This window comes from Rutidosis leptorrhynchoides, chromosome 4, assembly GCF_046630445.1.
Source record: "Rutidosis leptorrhynchoides isolate AG116_Rl617_1_P2 chromosome 4, CSIRO_AGI_Rlap_v1, whole genome shotgun sequence".
NCBI lineage: Eukaryota > Viridiplantae > Streptophyta > Magnoliopsida > Asterales > Asteraceae > Rutidosis > Rutidosis leptorrhynchoides.
In genome coordinates, this window is record NC_092336.1 from 145001909 (window position 1) to 145026066 (window position 24158).

Sequence of the window (24158 nt, forward strand, 5' to 3'; positions counted from 1 at the left end):
GATAGCTTTATATGTATGAATAGAATGATGTTATGAACATCATTAATACCTCAAGATCCTTGGATAAACCTACTGGAAATGAGAAAAATAGATCTAGCTTCAAAGGATCCTTGGATGGCTTGAAAGTTCTTAAAGCAGAATCATGACACGAAAACAATTTCAAGTAAGATTTCCACTCGAAATAAGATTGTTATAGTTATAGAAATTGAATTAAAGTTTGAATATGATTATTACCTTGTATTAGAAAGATACCCTACTGTAAGTAACAAAGGTTTCTTGATCTTGGATGATTACTTGGAATGGATTTAGAAAACTTGGAAGTAAACTTGCAATCTTGGAAGTATTCTTGATTTTATGAAACTAGAACTTTTGGAATTTATGAAGAACACTTAGAACTTGAAGATAGAACTTGAGAGAGATCAATTAGATGAAGAAAATTGAAGAATGAAAGTTTTTGTAGGTGTTTTTGGTCGTTGGTGTATGGATTAGATATAAAGGATATGTAATTTTGTTTTCATGTAAATAAGTCATGAATGATTACTCATATTTTTGTAATTTTATGAGAGATTTTATGCTAGTTGCCAAATGATGGTTCCCACATGTGTTAGGTGACTCACATGGTCTGCTAAGAGCTGATCATTAGAGTGTATATACCAATAGTACATACATCTAAAAGCTGTGTATTGTACGAGTACGAATACAGGTGCATACGAGTAGAATTGTTGATGAAACTGAACGAGGATGTAATTGTAAGCATTTTTGTTAAGTAGAAGTATTTTGATAAGTGTCTTGAAGTCTTTCAAAAGTGTATGAATACATATTAAAACACTACATGTATATACATTTTAACTGAGTCGTTAAGTCATCGTTAGTCGTTACATGTAAACGTTGTTTTGAAACCTTTAGGTTAACGATCTTGTTGAATGTTGTTAACCCATTGTTTATTATAACAAATGAGATGTTAAATTGTTATATTATCATTATATTATGATATATAATATATCTTAGTATGATATATATACAGTTAAATGTCGTTACAACGATAATCGTTACATATATGTCTCGTTTCGAAATCATTAAGTTAGTAGTCTTATTTTTACATATGTATTTCATTGTTAATACACTTAATAATATATTTACTTATCATTTAACATAATTAACCAAGTGTATCAATATCTTAATATGATTCATATGTACCTAGTAAGACGTTGTTATAACGATAATCGTTATATATATCGTTTTCGAGTTTCTTAAATTAATAGTCTCATTTTTATGTATATAACTCATTGTTAAAATACCTAATGTGATATATACTTATAATAAAATCATGTTAACTATATATATAACCATATATATGTCATCGTATAGTTTTTACAAGTTTTAACGTTCGTGAATCACCGGTCAACTTGGGTGGTCAATTGTCTATATGAAACCTATTTCAATTAATCAAGTCTTAACAAGTTTGATTGCTTAACATGTTGGAAACACTTAATCATGTAAATAACAATTTCATTTAATATATATATATAAACATGGAAAAGTTCGGGTCACTACAGTACCTACCTGTTAAATAAATTTCGTCCCGAAATTTTAAGCAGTTGGAGGTGTTGACGTATCTTATGGAAATAAATGCGGGTATTTCTTCTTCATCTGATCTTCATGCTCCCATGTGAACTCGGGTCCTCTACGAGCATTCCATCGAACCTTAACAATCGGTATCTTGTTTTGTTTAAGTCTCTTAACCTCACGATCCATTATTTCGACGAGTTCTGCAATGAATTGAAGTTTTTCATTGATTTGGATTTCGTCCAACGGAATAGTGAGATCTTCTTTAGCAAAACATTTCTTCAAATTTGAGACGTGGAAAGTGTTATGTACAGCCGCGAGTTGTTGAGGTAGCTCCAGTTGGTAAGCTACTGGTCTGACACGATCTATAATTTTGAATGGTCCAATGTACCTTGGATTTAGTTTCCCCCGTTTACCAAATCGAACAACGCCTTTCCAAGGTGAAACCTTAAGCATGACCATTTCTCCAATTTCAAACTCTATATCTTTTCTTTTACTGTCCACGTAGCTCTTTTGTCGACTCTGGGCAGTTTTCAATCTTTGTTGAATTTGGATGATTTTCTCGGTAGTTTCTTGTATTATCTCCGGACCCGTAATCTGTCTATCCCCCACTTCACTCCAACAAATCGGAGATCTGCACTTTCTACCATAAAGTGCTTCAAACGGAGCCATCTCAATGCTTGAATGGTAGCTGTTGTTGTAGGAAAATTCTGCTAACGGTAGATGTCGATCCCAACTGTTTTCCGAAATCAATAACACAAGCTCGTAGCATGTCTTCAAGCGTTTGTATCGTCCTTTTGCTCTGCCCATTAGTTTGTGGATGATAGGCAGTACTCATGTCTAGATGAGTTCCCAATGCTTGCTGTAATGTCTGCCAGAATCTTGAAATAAATCTGCCATCCCTATCAGAGATAATAGAGATTGGTATTCCATGTCTGGAGACGACTTCCTTCAAATACAGTCGTGCTAACTTCTCCATCTTATCATCTTCTCTTATTGGCAGGAAGTGTGCTGACTTGGTGAGACGATCAACTATTACCTAAATAGTATCATAACCACTTGCAGTCCTTGGCAATTTAGTAATGAAATCCATGGTAATGTTTTCCCATTTTCATTCCGGGATTTCAGGTTGTTGTAGTAGACCTGATGGTTTCTGATGTTCAGCTTTGACCTTAGAACACGTCAAACATTCTCCTACATATTTAGCAATATCGGCTTTCATACCTGGCTACCAAAAATGTTTCTTAAGATCCTTGTACATCTTCCCCGTTCCAGGATGTATTGAGTATCTGGTTTTATGAGCTTCTCTAAGTACCATTTCTCTCATATCTCCAAATTTTGGTACCCAAATTCTTTCAGCCCTATACCGGGTTCCGTCTTCCCGAATATTAAGATGCTTCTCCGAACCTTTGGGTATTTCATCCTTTAAATTTCCCTCTTTTAAAACTCCTTGTTGCGCCTCCTTTATTTGAGTAGTAAGGTTAATGTGAATCATTATATTCAGAGATTTTACTCGAATGGTCAATTGTCAACTTGGGTGGTCAATTGTCTATATGAAACCTATTTCAATTAATCAAGTCTTAACAAGTTTGATTGCTTAACATGTTGGAAACACTTAATCATGTAAATAACAATTTCATTTAATATATATATAAACATGGAAAAGTTCGGGTCACTACAACTTACTCAAATTTAATACTCACTATTACGGAGTACTTAACTCCATATGACATTGGCAAGTCACAGTCACAAAACCACTTTTTTCTCTGAAAAGTGCCAAATCTGACTCTACGTCACTGTCGCTTGAGATCACGGTTATAAATGGTCTTACGAGTGTAAGTTTTGCTCGTTGAATCCGATGCGGAATAAAAGCCACGCCTAATCAATTGATTTGTTATGTGCGTTAAATGCCCCCAACATGGGGCATGGGTTAAAAACCCACACAATTTTGAAACGTTGTCGGATCATTTTTATTTGTTGACTTTCAATTTTTTTTGTAAATTAGTTTTAATATATTATTTTTTATTTTCTTATTACTAAAACACTTATATTTTATTGTATTATCACAACAATTCTTACAACTTCCTAACCCACACCATAACTTTACATTTTCAATTCATACTGACATGTTATCAAAAAATGCTAAAAGCAAATTCACACTACCAACCCACACCATCCCCATAACGAATACTCTAAGTGGCTACTATAAAACTGTACAAAGTTTTATAAATTTCACTAACTTAATTTCTTCACGTATACAATATATTTTCTTTCTATTATGATCTATGATGGTTAATTGAAATACAAAGTAACACAAGTGAAATATTTCAAAATAGTATTTTCAACATTGTATATATGAGACGTCCTCCAGATAGGGCCTGGAAGAATAACGTCACTAAATATATCAAATTACAGTTGTATAAACGAGAACGACTCTATATGAGACGTTATATTGAGTTTTGCAGCGGAAGATAAATAAGTTACGTTGTATATAATGAACAACGCATTAAATGTCTTTAGTTGATATGATATGTGATGAAGACTCCAAGCATAGCAAGCAATTATCATCAGGTTAGCAAATGCAAATCTTTCAAATTATCCATGAGTGACTCTTTGAAATGTTGCTTTCAATTAGCAAATACACAGCGGAAGCAATACTTAAGTACCTGAGAATAAACATGCTTTAAAGTGTCAACACGAGGTTGAGTGAGTTCATAGGTTTGTCATAAATAATGATTTCAGTAATAGTGTTAGACCACAAGATTTTTGTTCATAAGCTTGGTCTCGCAGGGACCAATTAGTAGATCTCGCAGATCCAAAAGTTGTTCATAAAGTTGGTCTCGCAGGGACCAAAAAGTAGATCACGCAGATCCAAAAGTTGTTCATAAGCCTGGTCTCACATGGACCAATTAGTAGATCACGCAGATCCAAAAGTTATTCATAAGCTTGGTCTCACATGGACTAATTAGTAGATCACGTAGATCCAAAAGTTGTTCAAAGTTTGCCCCAAAGACAAGTTGTGTTTATACTTGTCGGTTAGGGACTTAGTCGGACATAACCGGGTACATCGTAGTTTAAAGTTGGTACTTGTGTCTAGCGTGTAAAACAGTTATAAAAGTTGTGCATGTATTCTCAGCCCAAAAATGTAAAGAGTAAAAGGGAATCAAATAAACTCACGATACGATACGATAGTTTGTAGTAAATGACGGTACTGAACAAATGTAGAGTTGCCCTCGGATTCACGAACCTATATCAAGTATATGTATTAACACATATATTCGTAATCGAACAAATTTATATATATATATATATATAAATTTATTAGTTATACCATTTTTATATTAATAATATATAAGTTTCTTATATTCATTTTATATATCCTAAATAGTTAAGAATATAAATTTTATTATGTTATGGGTATATATATATATATATATATATATATATATATATATATATATATATATATATATATATATATATATATATATATCATTTTTTTGTTAAAATAGTAATTGTAATAATATTAAAATAATATTAGTAATGGTAAAAATAATAATAATAATAATAATATTAATATCAATAATAATGATAATAATATTAATGATTCTATTAATGATAATAATAATGATAGTTTTAATAATAAAGGTAATTTTAATAAATGTGATAATTTTAATACAAATGATAATTTTAAATAAATGGATCGATTTAAAAAATAATGATACTTTTAGTATTACTTATGTTAATAATAATACCAATAATAATAATAACTGTAAAAATAACCATTTCACTATTGATGATAATAATTTTAATAATAGTTTATTAATAATAATAATACTTACAATAAAACTGATAGTATTAATAATAATACTTATTAATATTAGTAATAATAATGATAATACTAAATAATAATACTTACTATAATCATAATAATAATATGTGTTAAATAATAACAATAGTAATTATTATAATACTAGTTATATTAACAATAACTAATAATAACAATAATAATAAACGATCCTTAATTCTTATATTAGTAATAATAATAATAATAATAATTTTATTAATAATAATAATAATAACAATAATAATAATAATAATAATAATAATAATAATAATAATAATTTTAAGAATAAGAACTACCTTGAAAAGCTTTTCTAAAAAAAATACCCCGAACCGGGCTCGAACCCGAGACCTCTCGCTTAGCACAAACACCCTTATCCATCTGCTCTGTCACGTTTTTTTTTCTGATTTACTACACAACTTATTTTATTTAACCTACACCTCTGTGTCTTCTTCTTCTTCTTCTTTAAATTTTAATTCGACCAGAGGACAACAAATCAACATAACGAATTACTAGTTTGATTTAGGATTTTAATTGAAACATAAACAAACGGTTATGATAGTTTAGAATCAAAATATATATATATATATATATATATATATATATATATATATATATATATATATATATATATAACAACAGCAATATGCTGCTGTTCGACGGTTAACAAAGAAAAAATAATAATTGAATTTTGATTTCGAGATCGTTTTGGACAATAATTATAATACCCAATAGGTTTCAAATCTCTCCTAGAATGTTTCCAAATCATCAATTTAACTGAAAACATTAAGATGAGAACGAATTTCGCGAAGAACAATTACTTTGACTTTTTAATTTGAAAGTTTGACTCGAAAATTCGAAATGGTTATGAAGAATTGGAAGTTGGGATTTTACAGAAAGATTAAGTGGATGATTCCTAACAAGACCCCATTAATAGTTTTTGAAATGGATTTGATTTCGGGCTATTGAAATTCTTGGTTCAACACAGAGTTCATCGAGCTATTTATATATAAAAAAAAAATTAAAGTCTATTGTGATGTGCTACTGAATTTCATTTGTATTGTGAAATAAATCGATACGTTAACAAGATTAGAGACAGGATTATTCGATCCAGCTTGAAGAAAACAAAACAAAAAAAAAAAAAATAATACAGGTTCGTTCATGTATTTTGACTTTTAATTTTTTTTTGATATTATTATAGAATATATATTAATATATATATTAATAACTAATTAATAAATATATGAATAATAATTTGATAATATTATTAAAAGTAATAATAATGATAATAATAATATTATTAATGATAAATAAAAATAATGATAGTAATATTAATATGACAATATTAATAATAAAAATGATAATTTTAATTAATGATAATAATAATATTAATGAAAATATTAATAAGTTGTTTTATAATGACTATATCAATAATTATAGAATTTTTAATAATTCTAGTAATAATAATATTGATATTAATAATAATGATATTTCATTATATTAATATAAATGTTAAGTACTAATAGTATTACTAGTAATAATAATAATATTAGAAATGATAATAATGTTAGTAATAATAATAATAATAATAATAATAATAATAATAATAATAATAATAATAATAATAATAATCGTAATATTACTAATACTGATAATGATAATGATTGTAAAAATAATTAATGATAATATTGTTTTAAAACAATATTAATAATAATACTAATACGTAATTATTTACGAATAATTGTTCGTGAATCGTCGGAAACTAGTCGAGGTTAAGTGAAATCGTGTATAGATTTTGTTTAAATTTTGTCGAAAATTTCCGGGTTGTCATAATATAACATGGGGGAGTAATTATTATAATGACCGCTTTGAGTGAGTTGTCATTAAAAAATAAATTTATTCAAAAACTAGTAGTAGTACATATAAATGATGAATGTTAAGTCCCTAAGACCGTCATTAGAAAAGTCCATTTTAATATTATTTGCTCTATTTTTTTAACGGCGAATTTGCATCAGTAGATCATTTATTTCAACGACCCTCATCATTTGCACCCACACACGCTAGAAGAAAACTCCTGACCGGGTTGCTTGACAACTAATCGCGAGAGTTATTACTTTTACTTAACTTTTTATCTTATATTTGTACATTAAGATTAAGATATACTTCGTAATACTTTTTATCTTATATTTTGTACATTAAGATATACTTCGTAATATTTTTTAACTTGTTAACCTTGTTTATTTATAGAAGACGGATCGTTAATTCCGTACCGTAAAATGAAAACTCGGTTCAGAGGCTCGTGTCTTACGTTTGCTGAATTGCAAACCATAAACACGTAGCAGTACGACGACGTACGTCCTATCATCTAACATGCTCGATTAGCAATTCGCCAATTCGGCTAACATATCCACACTCCGATATCAAACATTATTCTAGGCATGTATATGTATGTTATCCCTAGATGTGACACGTAAGTCTTACATGTCATTCTAATAACATCGCCTCTCGTTATTGTATCTCCCAGTTGTACTCTTATCATGTTGTACCTTTATATAGCCACACACAATTAAAATTATCATAAGTTACATATGACGACAATAAACAATGATTTAGATACGTAGTATAGGATAGATCTAAGTAAATTATGATTTTATACAAATATTGTAACAATCACTTATATGATATTTTAGGTTGTGATATGAAAAGTTGTCACGTAAATTAAGGTAATAGGTTGTATTAAACAATAATATAATCAATTAATGATTAAACTTGTTAGATTCAATGTTTTTCGATTGATAGATATCGTCTTGCCTTCTAATTCTAGGAATACACGTCTTCTAGAAATTCATTATCGGAAAATTACCATGAAAAATATAGAAATGATATAATATAGAATAATCCAAAGTTCTACGATTTTATGATACATCAAATCAAATCTGATACTATTTTTTGAACTTAATTAGATGAGATGCAGTGCCGGATATTGGGCCGTGCAACCTGTACAGTCGCACAGGGCCCAAAATCTTTAGGGGCCCAAAAAATATATTCTAATGTTGCATACCCAGGTCCATTATCCATACATGAGTCCATTTGATAATTAATAATATAAAAATTAAAACAGAAAATACACCATGCTACGTTTTCTATTGGATTTGATACTACGTTTTTAACGTCTGTTATTTTGATTGATCATAGTAATTATGACTTTATTAGTATTATTAAACTTGATTATTATATAATTGAAAATTTTGTGTATATAAGGGCCCACTTTTATTTATCGCACAGGGCCCATAAATTTGACAAGACAGCCCTGATGAGATGGTGATCCTTATGTTACTACGAGTAAATTTTTACCATACATTACTAAAATGTGATTATATTAGTCCAATTCGCGTTTAAATAGACCATCTATGATGGGTTTTATTTTTAGGGTAATTAAAACAATGATTTTATTTAGGCTAATAAAGATAAAATAGTGAAAATATATATATATTTTCAATCAAAATAGTGTAAAGATTACCACCCAATTACATGACTTTCGTTCAGTGGCGAGTCTAGTGGGATCACGAAACACCGCTAATATAAACTTATTATATAAAAAATACTCTTTAAATTGTATAGGACATCACTATATTTAACTACAGGATCTCAGATATTTTTCGAATTTATAGTTATTTTCTTTGAATTGTATAGACACCGCTAAATTTAACTACTCGGACCACATATATTTTTCGAATTTGTCGTTTTTTTGAAGATAAACAACTCTAAAATCAACACTGCTTTCGTATAACCTAAACTAAATTTATTACGTACATTGTTAGATGAATTAAAGAAACAAACAAAATAGTTTCTCTTGAGCACTAATCATTGAGTTTAGTAATTTTTTAAAAAATTGAGTCGCAAATTTATTAATAAACGAGACCCTCTAATAAGACGCCAAAGGGTTTAAACACCAACAATTACAGCGGCTTAAAAGCCAACAGTTACAATGACATAATTAGCCACTCATTCAAACTTATATTTGACTTGCCTTTACTTGTGTACCAATTAAACGAATATAAACAAACGTAATCAAAAATACATCCCTTCTTTAGCTTCTTTGAAATGAAAATCACTCCATAACGCCACTTCCATATGTGTCACAACAAACTAGCCACCACCATGTAAACGATATTTCTACAAGATGCTCCAGCTCGCCATCCATCTAATCAAACAACGAACTCTTCTCAATTCGAAAAGGAAGGCATCGTTATGTTCAACCAAACACGAAGCTTACGCCATATATTCTCAACAATACCAAAAGGATTTTTTTTTGAACGACTATTTCAACATCACCCAGAGAGCACTGAACCACCTTCGCGATCATTGCCACTCACACACGTTACGGAGGAAACCCAGCCGGAAACATGGTACGAAAAAACCCCAAGGAGAATTATACCCGAAAAAAATCCTCAAAGTTGCCTCTCCTAGGATTCGAACCTGGAACAAAATCCTCAAAGTTCAACCTTGCATGCCACTCTGCAAAAGGCTCGGTGGTACGATAAAAAAGAATATGGTCAAGAAATTCTACCCGATAAACACAAGACAAATGGATTCGATTTGCATTGGGTTTAGTATATTTATATATATACATAGTTAATGTGTTTAGTATATGAGTATACATATCATTATGTATATTATCCATTATCCATTGTCCATTATCCATTATCCATTATCCAATAATACTAAATAACATGAACTTCTACTGTTCACAGTATTAAAAATAGTCTTTCTACCTCTAATCATAGGGGTATTTTTGTTTTTAACTTCATGAACTTCTACTGTTCACAGTATTAAAAATAGTCTTTCTACCTCTAATCATAGGGGTATTGTTGTTTTTAACTTCATTTGTTTAGTATTTACTGTTTTTCCCACTACTCTCACCATGATTATGTCTATTACTTATTTGTTATAGAATTGTTAATATCTTTACTATCAACAGGAGTGTTAATACTTCCACTATAATTTTTTTTGGAATTTATTATAACAAGTGTGTTAATATATCTACTTTTTGAAGTCCTATCCATTCTTCAAAATTTGAAGTTATGGATCGCAAATGTAAATTTGTAAATGTTATATATATATATATATATATATATATATATATATATATATATATATATAAAAGTTGCACTTCAAAAAAAAATAAAAATAAAAAATAACCATGTATTATGAACTTATATATTATACACACATATACCACAATATAATTTATTTGAATTATTGACTAGGATATACCACCACTATTTCAATAATCATTAGATTCAATTTACTAATAATGGTAAACTTAGTTGTCATTTGATATGATATGACTAGTTATTAAATATTAAGTTTATTATGATAAAAATATATAATATATAAATACAAAATACAAAATTAATTTTCACTCTATGATTGATTCTTCAATCATTGAGCCCAAGTGCTCCAATCCTCATCTTTTTCATCTCAAAGAACACTTTTAAAATCAATATAATCTATTAAGCTTGTAAAAAGTTATGAGCAAGTGTTATTATGATCAATAATCTATATACATACTAATATCGCGCGCTAGATGGTCTTTGTTTTATCTACTTTGTAGGTTGTGGATCTTGCGTTTGGTTTGAGCTCGGACGCTTTCGGTTTGCAAGTTTTTATCCGGGTTTCATCTTTTGGATGAAGTGTTCCCGATCGATTAATAATATTAGTTCGATAAATAAATAAATAATAATCTATATACATGTTGGCCAGGGTGTCCCGCAAACGCTTAGTTGACCAGTTAAATAGGTTTTCCTCAAATAAATTGCAGGTTCGATTCTCGGGAGAGCCATTTGTGTTTGGCGCTAAGACAGGGGTTCGTTCCGACGACACTTGTCCAAGGTTACGTATGACCCGATGCGTAGTTGTCATCCAAAAGATGCACGGGTTAATATAGTAACATATAAGTATATTCAATTAATGGTGAATGAATCATATTAAATAACCGGTCTCACTCACTAGCCTGACATAGTAAACCTACTCTCTCTAGTCATTTTTATTATTTTGAATGCATTTCTAATGGTATTTGATATAGTAAGTTTAGCAAATCTAGGAAGGATGCCTAATTTTGTAGTTATGTAATCAAGCTTTGTTGTTTTGAAAAACTCACCCCATATAAATTGTTTAGATTTTTGTACGTTTGCATCTCAATAATTGGAGTGAGTAGGACTCTCTTGTTAAGTTTTAAATTTATATAGAAAAAGACAAATTGCTTAAAAATTTACATCATGTTGATTCTTATTAGATCAAAAGTCACGTCTTACAATGATCTAATTAACTAACAATTTATAATTTCTTATATTTACAATTAAATTAGTTACGTGTCTAACTTCATTTTTTACTTACTATTGAGACCTAACAATTATGTTATCAATCATTTTCTCATCGTATTCAAGAATCCAATGAGCTTCTACACACTATTAGACCACTTTTAACCATGTCGTTACTGCTACATCAGCGCCACATCAACACCTTCTTCTTATCACTAACCAAAGACTAACTGCTAACAACCATGACGTACCCATTACACAATTTCTCACACCCACTAAATTAATTAATTAGTTACGGGTACAAGTAATAAGGCAAAATGTACAGCAAATAACAAGTACAAGTAATAAGGCAAAATGTACAACAAATAACAAGTGTTCCGTGATCCATTTTTTCATCCAACGAAAAAGTGAAGGACGGTAGTCCAAGCACTAACCAACAACATGTTGCTAATATTGGAGCCGTTGGATGACGGAGCCAATGGCGGCTCCAAGCACGGACCGACAATAGTGCTCTAAGAGAAATAAAAGAAATGAAGTGAACTGATTATATAAATATAGTTTTTCTTCATATCTTTCCATAAAATTGAAAAGATGCAACTTTCTTCCTTTCATTCCTCTTCGCTTCTTTTATTTTCTTTCATGACAAAAGAACAAAGCCTTAACTCTTTTCCGAGGGACAAAATAAAAATAAATGATATTGGGACAATCAACTCCTTCGTTCATATAGAAAAGCGCGAGCAACAACTACAACTTGCAAGAACAAACACAATAAAAGCCGAAAATAGAAAGCGCAATATCATTACATTGTAACTTACAACCCTTAAAATCTTTATACTTCTGAGTAATTACATAAGCATGAAGTGCCAACAACATACATATTTACAACCATAAACAATACTCAGTACCTTAAAAGAATAAACCCTTCTAAAACTCCCCCATAATCTCAGACTCATGAAAAGAAAAATATAACACATTCAACACATGGGAAATTTGGCCTAACTCTCAAAGAGATACATGTCTCAAATTTAAAAATGAAATGAATAAGGCCACAACAAAATATTACAATGGCTGAAAATGCCCATGATATATAGAACAATAATCGTGTTTTGTTACCAGATTTTTGTTTATCGTCTCTAATTATCAGTTTATTAGTGCATTGATCCGTCTTTAAATAACTTCAAACTAAGGTTATTGTAACGCTCTCGTGAGTATTGTCTAGATGCTTTCCTCCAATCTGTTCCTGCCTTCATCATTGCTGTAAACTCCTCATAACTAATTTTGCCGTCCTGCATGCATCAAAATTAAGTGAACATTAATCTTTGTTTTGTTTCTAAATCAACTTAAAATCAATATGGAAGTTCATTTGTAACCCATTACAAAAGGTCACATTTCCACCCATTTACTACTGGCTGATTCGGGTAAATTTTTATCTCTAAACGATCAAGCAAGAGAAAAGCCAACACATTTCAATTAAAATAAAACATGTCAAATGGGGTGAAAAGTGGGTCAAACAGGTTAAACGTCGCCCAAATTTATTACTAATACATACATGGTGATGATCCGCACGCCACCAATTGTTATCCGTATACCAATAAATGTGCTTTATGATGTTGTACATTACAACACATCAAGTTAAAACATGTTTAGTGGTGTACAGACAAAAAATGGTGGTGTATAGATCACACCCAATACATAAAACTTCCAATATCATTTTGACTCAAAAAATATATTTTTACCGAATTACTATGACTTCTGTAATCGTATTTGACACACCAAGTATCTATTAAGAAAACTACAATTTTGGACCAATAGGTGTTTCATGTCAACCCAGGCCTACCCGTTTTGACCTTTTAAACATGCACCCAAAATGATCCATTTTAACCTTCAACCAACCCCTTTTTTCCCACCCCTGCCAAAAATTTAAGGCCTCTAAGGTGCTTGAACTTATAATTATATACCCATGTGGAGCACATTGTTACAATTGTGTTGTTTTCATCATAGTGGTTGGTTGAATCGGGACATAAAGTGGTAGATTATACATAAGTTGAGCAAACCTTGTCAGTATCGACATCATGAATAATGGCAGAAATAACGTCTTCGTTATTGGGTTCAAGTTCATCGGCTAAAGCTTCCCTTAACTCATCGATCTCTATGTATCCGCTTTTATTTTGATCGAAGAACGCAAAAGCATCTTTAAGATGATCATCGTTACCCATCTTTCTCAAGTGAACTGAAATTGCAACGAATTCTCCGTAGTTCAAGTACCCGTCTTTGTCAACGTCACCCTGTAAAAAAAAAAAAAAAAAAAAAAAAAAAAAAAAATCTTTCCTTAATCCACAGCCCAAAAAAAGTCTACTTTCAATCTCAAGTATTTATTACTATCTACGAAGTACTCCATGTTATATTAGATCATGTTAATTTTCTTTACATAAAGAAACTAGTTCTTTGTAAAACTTTAAGTTAGCAAGCAATCCATTTTTTTGTACCATTTTTTATTTTTTTTTGCTTTTGTTTCTTTTATGCGGGTCCAATCTCCACATCAATATTGGTGCCGACAATTACGTAAGGGATGTTTAGATTGCCTCTATTGTTCGAAGTAATACTAATAATATTTACACATATACTTGAGGGTTCACAATATCTTATTACTGTATGAGTTATTGAAAAAAAAAATGATATAATTAAGCGGACGACAGTCCCTGTCGTTTGCACAGATTACGCGCTCAGTCCTTAAACTTTTTTTTTCCTATAAATAGATATCGCACTCATGTATACACTTATAGACCCTTATTATTTATCTCGAACAATCTATAGATATAGATATAGATATCCAAGTATTGAGAAAATTGATGTAAAAAGCAGTACTTACAGCATCCATAAGCATCTGAAGATCGGCATCCGGGATTTGTTGACCAAGCTTTTGCAAGCCATCTTTCAACTCAACGATATTTATCTTACCTTGTTTGTTAGTATCCATCAAATCGAATCCCTGTTTTATGCCCGCCACTTCTTCGGCAGATAAATGTTCGGCAATTACCTACAAAATTTTATCAAAAAGACTTGAATATCGTGTACAACCACCAAAATAGCTAACACGAAATAACGCAATACGTGAAAAAACCTGTAACTTTGTACTGCTAAATAACATGTAAAAAAAAATAACTTAGAAAATTATACATACCCTTAAAGCTCTCTTCTTGAGTTTGTTCATCACTGAGAATTGCTTGAGTCTTGCTTTAACGGTTTCACCTAAAGAAACATTTGGAGCCTTTTTGGCGTTCTGTATCCATGGATGATCTGAAACAATTGATTTAAATGAACGTGTTGTTGCATAGTTGTAGAACAGCAAATAAAAAAGGAAATACGATCACTGAGAAATAATATTGATATTTAGACCATTTACTTATAAATTGGACGATATGTGTATATTCTATCTCTAACAGATCAAAAAGATATAAGATTTCGCACGTGTTCGAGAATCCCACGTGTACGCGTAGTTAATGCAACATTAAGTTTTCGCAAATCATTTACTTGAAAGCCTAGATTACTATTAAAAATTATAGCATTTGTGCATCATATTTCACACGCAAATAATTATTAAGGTAGTTCTTTAAATATTTGGAAGAAAGTAATTCAAGTGAACCAAAACCCGGATCGTACTAAAAGAAAGTGCCCAGTTTGACCCATTACCCCAAACTTGGGCCCGTTTTGCCACATTTACCAAAAAGAATGTATTTAAAGATTACCGAGTACTTCTTGAGCAGTAAGACGCAACTTTGGGTCAGGATTGAGCATCTTCTTGACAAGATCCTTTGCATTATCAGACACCATTGGCCATGGATCTCTTTTAAAATCAACCACAGATTTTATGATAGCCTGTGCAACCCCTTGCTCGGTTTCTGCAATCAAAACACGTCTTATTCTTTAATTACATTTTATGGCACTGTATGAATGAATATAAGTCTAATAGTAAAAATACTTCTAATTAATGAAGAAAAGATCAAATTTATAATGCAATCAACATATATAGGTGGCCATTTTTGAGCCATTTACATCTAAACAGGTTGATTTGGGTTTATGTTCCATCTCTAAAAAAATAGTTTTTTTTCCGGAAAATGTATAAAAGCTTGTAAAATGCATTACCTCTTAAAAAATCACATTTAATACCATCAACTATGCAACCCATAGCGGCTTTAAAATACTACACATTTCGACTAATTACCAAACCTTCCCATTTTGCAACCTGCCAACCTCTAGTTACAAATTAGAACCTTGGCAATAAATGTAATCTTGAACTTACTAATTTTCCACATATCTAATATAATGAGTGAATACAACTGACCCGCCCAAAATGGTGGGACCCCACAAAGCAATATGTAAAGGATGACGCCAGCGCTCCAGACATCAACCTCGGGTCCATAGTTTCGTTTTAGGACTTCAGGAGCCATGTAGTATGGACTGCCTACAATCTCATTGAATCTCTCACCTGCAAAGAGAAAAAAAAAAGGCATTAAGCAACAACAATGACATATGAAAATGTTCATATGAATATGTGACAAATCTATTTGTACCTGGCCTGAAGAAAACAGACAATCCGAAATCAATAGCTTTCAAGGCAGCGGTTTCTTTCTTGTTTTCATACAAAAAGTTCTCAGGTTTAAGATCACGGTGCATAACACCGTGTTTGTGGCACGTCTGAAATAAGATTAAAAAAAAATAAAAAAAACAACCTTTTTCTCATTGCAAAACCAAAATATCTCGTGCTTGAAATGGTCGAGAACACACAAACGGGGTAACAGTGATTTTCAATTTTGTTATCAAACTGAGTAAATTTGTTATCTTCCAAACAACAAACTTATTAAAGAATGTACAAATATCAACAAATTCGAAGGAATCAAAGTATTATCACATGCTTGTATGCTAGATTACAAATGTAGTAACAAAAGATACGTGTAACAGCAAATCAAATTCGTGAAATTTGTAACAAGAACCTTACCAACCTTAAGCCAGTTGTTAAAACATGTAAGTAACATTACTATATAATCACTAAACATAATAAATTTGCAGCCTTGATCAATACAAGTTGATTAGTATGATCTACATGCCACAACTAAAACACTTCTTCATCACAGTTTCTAGTATCCATTCAATAAATATAATTATATAAACCATTTGTGAATAGTTTGTCACCTGAATAACCTCAACTATGGTGCGAATAACACCGGCAGCTGCTCTTTCAGTGTAATGACCTTTAGCAACGATCCGATCGAACAATTCTCCGCCCTCGCACAACTCCATAACCAAATGAACAGCACTATCATCTTCATAAGTATCTTTCAGACTCACAATATTAGGATGAGCAGGCAAATGTTTCATGATCTCAACTTCTCTCCTAACATCCTCAATATCAACTCTAGTTCTTAACTTCTTTTTCGATATCGATTTACAAGCATAAACATCTCCACTTACTTTATCAGTACATAAATAAGTAACCCCAAATTCACCTCTACCTAATTCTTTACCAAGAACATAAGTCTGCTCAATTTGATTTCCAGTAGGATTTTCTAAAACATAAGGTTTATACCCATCTCTAGTTGCTGGGATTGACCCACCATTATCTGAAGCAAATGGGTTTGGTTTATTTTTCCCTTTTTTGATCTCGGATTCATCAGTAGTAGATGGTACAGCACAGCAGTTACCCATATAGATATACGATCAATATACAAAAAAATAAAATATGGGTATTGTATATTACAATAAATTAACAAAAGGGTTGAAGTGGGTCAATCAGATTTACCTTAAAAATCAGATCTTTGATCCGGAACCTGAAAGGGTGTTTTCAAGAAATCAGATTTTGATGAAAACTTGAAAAAAAAAAAGAAGAAAGATTGTTGATTGATAGATGGGGTGAACAAAAATGGAACAATAAAGGAAAGGGTTTTGAAGAAGACGATGAAAGTAGGAATTTTGAAGGTAGGAATAGCTCACCTATCATCGATGGTGGTTAATGTTATTTCGTGGACTGTTTTCACCCATGCTCTCTTTTATTTTTCAGTAAATTAGTCCATCGTTAATTTGAAAAAAGAGTAAGTCAATGTTGGCATACAATAGTTGGAATAATGGTCTAGATGATTATATAATATAAATAAGTTATTTTATCCTTACTTAAAGCTTAATGATTGTTATAATGCAAACAAATAGTACATTGGTTTACTAGTAAACAACTAAACATGTGTTATTGAACCAAGAATAGAACAGGAATAAGAAATGTTAAGTTAAAGGTTTTATAGATTATAAATTATTTAAATCGTCCATGTATTTTCACGTTTTATCAACATGTCATTTCTAAATTCTGAAAGTCATTTTAGTAATCCCTTTTTATATCTTTGGCCATCGACAGTCTAAACATGGCTAATTAAAATTGAAGGAGATACATGATTCTAATTTCTAAACGTACCTTAATATATGTGGTGGAAGTGGTGTAAAATTTGGTTTATATTACAGGTCATTATCACAAATGAAAAGTATAAGACATTTTTGTTAGAAAAGTATCATATGATGTCGAAGGATCTTCAAGTAATTGTGAATTGTTTCCAACAAAAGAAATATAACATGAGACATTTATGCTATAATGTTATCTTTTTTGTGTTTATTCCTATCACAGTTGGCCAATTAAATTTTCATGACGTATTTTACGATATTAAATTATGATACCAACCATTTAAAAACTTAACTTCGCCTCTGACTCGCAACAGTGACCGTGACGTGGAGTGCTTTTTTTTTGAGTGAGATGATTGTGACCTGACGATGTCGTGGGATGTTGGGGTGGAATAGGGAATGTAGTAGCTAAGTGTTGTAAAAAGGTTTCAAGTGATGTTGGAAAATATGATTGAATGAAACGAGAAATAAAAAGTAATTAAATGGTAAAAAACACCTCGATGAGCAGACCCTAACGAAAATGAAGAACGACGCCCTATGCCCGTCGTAGCATCGTTTTAGTGGCATGTAAGAAAAATGACGGAGTCATTTTACCCATCGGGAATGGTCGCACACTTATTTTGGAGCATTTATTTAAAAATAATAATAAATAAATAAATAACTGTTTTTGGTTCTATTGATCAAACCTTTAAAGTATACAACATAATAACTAATTTCACACACACATGTTTTAGTTGCTGCTGGAAGAATACTATTCAGGCTGTTGCAAACTTGTCTCATATTGAAAAAGAACCAAACTGTTCTATAAACATCTTAATTTAGATGCTTGAAAAGTAAAATGAGCATACGATATTACCACAGATATAACCTATATGATGCATCATAACTAAAATCTGCAAATACAAGTTATGTTCTTCATATCACCATTATGCGCGATACACATCGCCAATTATAAATGTGAGGTTTTTTCATGACTATTACATACATCCATCCATCCATCACCAACTACAAAACACGCAAAAATACTCAACTTCATATATCGTATTCTCAAGGCAATTTATCTAAAGAGGTACAAAAAAGTCAAAATTCGACGTTCTTGTAACACCTCGTAGAGCTAAGAAAGCGATATGAGGTGTACTAACTCCCATATTAACCTTGATATAAAGTTAATACCTTTTTGTTTTCATTTTAAATATATTGCGTTTAACGCGCCTTTTTGTTCATCTTTGGATTCTTGCACATTCTTATACTTTTGGGAGTTACTTCCACAAGTTCATCTTCTTGGATATACTCTATGCAGTCATCAAGACTGTAATCCAAAGGTGTATCAAGAACAACTGCATACACAAAATCCAAATATGTTAAATTGGCAAAAAAAAAATAACTAAAAAGAAATTATCTTTTTTGGATAAAGAATTATTACCCGACACTTCTTTGTTTGAACGCACGTTTGTAGCGGCTTTCTTTTTGCATACGTTGAGGGATAAATCACCTGGGCGTTGATGAATGCCAACGATCTGACCTTTGTACACTTCGGTTCCCGGTTTAATAAATAATTGGCCCCGTTCTTGAGAACTAGCTAGAGCGTAAGAAGTCACCGTTCCATCTTCAAACGCAACCTATTTGTAACAAATACATAAAAAAATAAGTAATTTTGACATCTTAAAAAAATTGAACATTACGCGATGAAGTAAGTACTAGTTTTTGAAGGATGTTTCAATGTTTGTTTAGAAATAGTTATACGATATCAAATAATCAAAGTTCAAAATACATTGTAGTTACCAAAGATCCAAGATCACGAGTCGACATTTCGCCAGCCCACGGTCCGTAACTATCGAATATCGTGTTGAGGATTGCGGTTCCTCGAGATGCGGTCAAAATCGCGTTTCTCAATCCAAGAAGTCCACGAGTTGGTATCTTGTATTTGAGTATTGTTGTTCCTTCATTGCTAAAAAAAAGGGTAACGCCAAAATTATTAACAATCACTTGTAAGCTGTTATTATCAAAATCGAACAAATTTTCGAATAGTGAATGAAAATACACATACCCAAGTCCTTGCATATCAAACATTTGACCACGCCTTTGACCAAGAAGTTCAACAACCGAACCCATATGTACTTCCGGTACCTCCACTGTCGCAATCTTGAAATATCATGTGGAAAATTTATAAAACTTTTTTAACATAAATACATACACTAATCAAACATATGAAAACAAAGATATATGTACCTCATAAGGTTCAAGCAACTTATCATCAATTTTCTTGTTAATTACTTTAGGAGGTCCCACCATGAACTCGTAATTTTCTCTTCGCCTAAAATGCATAGCATATGTGAATATGACATATATGATATAAAAGGGTAGTAAAGTAAATTAGTAAATTATATTATTCTTACATGTTTTCTATCAGTATCGTAATGTGTAAAGTACCGCGTCCACTAACAAGAAACGTATCAGCAGTTTCTCCATCTTCAACTTTCATAGCCAAGTTTCTTTCGATCTCACGGTAGAGTCGGTCTCTTAGATTCCTACTTGTAACATACTTTCCCTGTTATCCATTGAAAAGTTTCTATTTTTAGACATCATTGTATAAGGGTGTTTCAGACATTTCACTTTAATTTCTATTGTACTACATGCAAGTCAAAGATTAGTTTTTATTTATTTATTTATTATTTTTTGTAATAATACCTCACGGCCAACGAATGGTGAAGTGTTGATGGAGAAAGCCATTTTCACTGTAGGTTCTTCAACCCTAATGGCAGGTAACGCCTTACCATCCGCTTTATCAGCAATCGTCTCCCCAATCTGAGTATGAATTAGACTTAATCATTTCAAGATACTTCTTAATGAAACAATGTTGTATTACAAAGACAGATAAAATAGATTAAAGTTTTAAGAAGTACTTAGTCCGTCCCATATTTATTGTCCAATATTCCTTTTTGAAATGTCCCAAATTATTTGTCCACTTTCATAAATAGGTAAGAATAATAAGGCAAAATTCTTTTATGCCCTTGCTTTTATGCATATAAAACAAAAAAGTGGATATCAAAAAACTGGAAAGTTCAAAAAGTACACGTGACAGTCATTTTTTCTTAAACTGTGTGATTTTTGTCAGGTGACAATAAATATGGAACGGAGGGAGTAGAAATCTAGCCTTGTATATTAAATTGATTTTTATACTTTTTTTTTAAGAAAAGATTGATCTGCAAATGGTTAAATTTGTTCAAACAAATAGAAAATGACTAATGTTACCTGAATATCATTAATACCACAGACAGCACAAATATCGCCGGCCTCGACACTTTCGGCAGGAGCCCTAAAAAATTTCTCAAACACAAATAGTTCGCTGACTTTTCCAAATCTGCAGGCATCATCTGATGTGCATATCTGATCACAACATAATAATAATTATGTCAATAAGAAAAAGCTCATGTCAATAAGAAAAAGCTCAAATTTTTAATAAAGATACCACTATTCGAGGACTAGTATCTTTCTACGAGTTACGAATGTAAAGAGGCTGAAACAAACTTACACGAACATCCATTCCTCTATTCAAAACTCCAGCATGTAAGCGTCCGATCGCAATTTTTCCCTTGTGTTCATCATACTCGGTGCTCGTGACCTACATGGTTTTTATTTCATTAGGTAGGGACCCACAAAAAATTAAAAATTAAAAAAATTATAAGAGTAAGTGAAAACTAACAAGCATTTGGAGTGAACCATCTTTCTTGATTTTAGGTCCTGGTATGCATCTAATTATCGTCTCGAAAAGTGGTCCAAGATCATCTGCTAAATTATCAGGCGAAAGTCCAGCTTTTCCACTTAACCCAATAGCATATACTGCTTGAAAATCACACTGCAACCAAAATCAAAAACTTCTATAAGATAAAGAATTTCTAACCATTTTAATACCAAATTGATATAAAAACATAATTAACAAAGAGGTACTAAGAACATGAATTGATATAAAAGAAGGTACCTGTTCATCAGATGCATTTAGTTCAATGAAAAGTTCAAAAGTGGAGTTGATGACAAATTCGGGACGAGCAGAAGCTCTGTCAACTTTATTAACGACAACAACAACAGCATGGCCAAATTCGAGAGCTTTCTTTAAAACAAATCTTGTTTGTGGCATTGGGCCCTCAACAGAATCTACCTGAAACCGAACAACGTATTTAGATGTTAGTAATTATAATTACAGTACAAAAATGTTATTAAAATGGCGACTTTTAGTTGTTGAATGTCATTTTGGTTACAAAATAAGATTACCACTAAAAGAATTCCTTCAACCATGTTAAGAACACGTTCTACTTCACCGCCAAAATCAGAATGGCCCGGAGTGTCTATAATATTCATTTTTGTATCTTTATACGTGATTGATGTGTTTTTGCTGAGAATTGTAATTCCTCTTTCACGCTCTAAGTCATTCGAGTCCATTATTCTTTCTTCCACAACTTGATTATCACGAAATACCTGCAAATAAAGTAGTAAACTTTTAGTTCATTACCAAATAAGTTTTAAAAAACAACGATATGTAATACATAACTTGGATAAAAAGGTATTTCCAGGATGAAATTAAAAGCTATATTAGTTAAGAAAAGGGTAAGCTTACTTTTGCTTGCTTCAACATAGCATCCACTAGAGTTGTTTTTCCATGATCAACATGAGCAACAATTGCGATATTTCTAATGTCGTTTCTCCTAACTAATGTACTTTTCTTCTCTGCATCAACATAAACATGATAGTTCAAAACAAACGTATAAGGTTTCCCTGTTCAGACTACCAGGTAAGGGGAGTATTTTCTCAGATGTACGCGGCCTAACCGGGTTATCCCGTGACAGTTTCTGACCCTTTTCCCTTGCCACCATAAGATATATTTCAAACAAACCTAACACTAACTTGAAACTAATTTTTAGTAAAGGTTCCTTTTGGTTTTGTGGTGTGTTTCTGGCATGTGTGAGGTGTCAAATTGTTAAATTTATAACTGTTGTTGTGTTTTATATAGTTCATGAATTCGCTCTTCTTTAGGACGTTTCATCGAACAGCTAGAGTGCAAACAAAAACCTAACAACATATACACTAACATTTGCAATGATTACTCACTTTTTGTAACAGTTTCAGATATTACAAAATTGAGACTAATTCAAGCACCACATTAATATTTTTAATTGGATTATAGAATATTTAATTAAAAACATTTAACCAAGTATTATACTATATGAATGCATAATTATACCTGTTGGGGTTTCAGTGGCTTCAGCTTCAGAAACAGAGCATTTGATAGATTTATGAAGTGGGGTTCTTCTTGAATTTGAAAAAGATTGAAACTTGATAACGGGAGTTGAATAAGAAGATAGGGTATGATTAACATTGAGTTGGGGTTTTAAAAAAGATGATGAAAAACCCTTAAAACTATTAGGGTTTAGTATCGGAACAGCAGAATTATGTATTCCAACAGCCATTTCCATTAGTAATTGGGTCTATCTCCCTCACTGAATCACACAGTTGATAAAGTGTAAGAACAGAGAGGGAGCAAAAATGGGATTATGGTGAAGCCAGTGGAAGTGAATATAAGGCGGATATTTTTAGATAGATATGATGATTTTGGAAATAAATAAAATGAATGGTTTATATTTTAGATAGAAAAATGAAGATGGGCTAAATCTCTTATATTTAACTACTGTGGGCTTAAATCAGATTCATTTAGTTTTGAGATGACGTGTGTAAGTCTTATCCAGAACTTGAACTTTTAGGTTCAACTAGTTGTGGAGCCTCGCTTCCGTTTTGAATGCGAGTTAAAAAAAAAACTCTTGATCTATAATTTTTTTCGACATCTAACATTGAAGGGTTGTTCATTTTATGAAAGTTGTCTCTTTTATCGTTGAGGAAGAAAAGAGAAGAAAAAAAAAAAGTTAGTTGATTTTTTTGTAAAAAAAAATTTTGTCGACATCTTTTGGTAACATTGAAGGGTTTGTTCTTTTACGAAA

At 31.3% G+C, this 24158-nt stretch overlaps 2 protein-coding genes across 2 annotated transcripts; both read right to left on the reverse strand.

Annotated features, from left to right (window-relative positions):
- Window positions 1-12515: 12515 nt before the first annotated feature.
- LOC139840250 (calcium-dependent protein kinase 7-like) lies at window positions 12516-17703 on the reverse strand. Its single transcript, XM_071830494.1, has 8 exons — window positions 16924-17703; window positions 16305-16428; window positions 16076-16219; window positions 15480-15632; window positions 14915-15030; window positions 14603-14770; window positions 13788-14018; window positions 12516-13019 (listed from the first exon to the last, which is right to left on the reverse strand). The coding sequence occupies exons 1-8, from the start codon at window positions 17434-17436 to the stop codon at window positions 12882-12884; spliced, it is 1587 nt and encodes a 528-aa protein (XP_071686595.1). The 5' UTR covers window positions 17437-17703; the 3' UTR covers window positions 12516-12881.
- Window positions 17704-18932: 1229 nt separating this feature from the next.
- LOC139845529 (putative elongation factor TypA-like SVR3, chloroplastic) lies at window positions 18933-23763 on the reverse strand. Its single transcript, XM_071835780.1, has 14 exons — window positions 23408-23763; window positions 22784-22893; window positions 22441-22644; window positions 22151-22327; window positions 21875-22027; window positions 21704-21793; window positions 21424-21558; window positions 20860-20976; window positions 20568-20719; window positions 20401-20485; window positions 20219-20313; window positions 19954-20119; window positions 19595-19790; window positions 18933-19508 (listed from the first exon to the last, which is right to left on the reverse strand). Exons 1-14 carry the CDS (start codon window positions 23637-23639, stop codon window positions 19375-19377), a joined length of 2046 nt encoding a protein of 681 aa, XP_071691881.1. The 5' UTR covers window positions 23640-23763; the 3' UTR covers window positions 18933-19374.
- Window positions 23764-24158: the final 395 nt, after the last annotated feature.

Bases quoted from the DNA above. Each gene is read 5' to 3' on its own strand.
- LOC139840250 (XM_071830494.1), bottom strand. From the start codon at position 17,436: ATGGGTAACTGCTGTGCTGTACCATCTACTACTGATGAATCCGAGATC. The intron at 16,429-16,923 runs GTGACAAACTAT...ATCTTATTTCAG, and splicing joins CCATAGTTGAGGTTATTCAG to ACGTGCCACAAACACGGTGT. The intron at 16,220-16,304 runs GTACAAATAGAT...TTCTCTTTGCAG, and splicing joins GTCTGTTTTCTTCAGGCCAG to GTGAGAGATTCAATGAGATT.
- LOC139845529 (XM_071835780.1), bottom strand. From the start codon at position 23,639: ATGGAAATGGCTGTTGGAATACATAATTCTGCTGTTCCGATACTAAAC. The intron at 22,645-22,783 runs GTAAGCTTACCC...CTTTATTTGCAG, and splicing joins CTATGTTGAAGCAAGCAAAA to GTATTTCGTGATAATCAAGT. The intron at 20,977-21,423 runs GTAACATTAGTC...ATTCATACTCAG, and splicing joins GTGGTATTAATGATATTCAG to ATTGGGGAGACGATTGCTGA.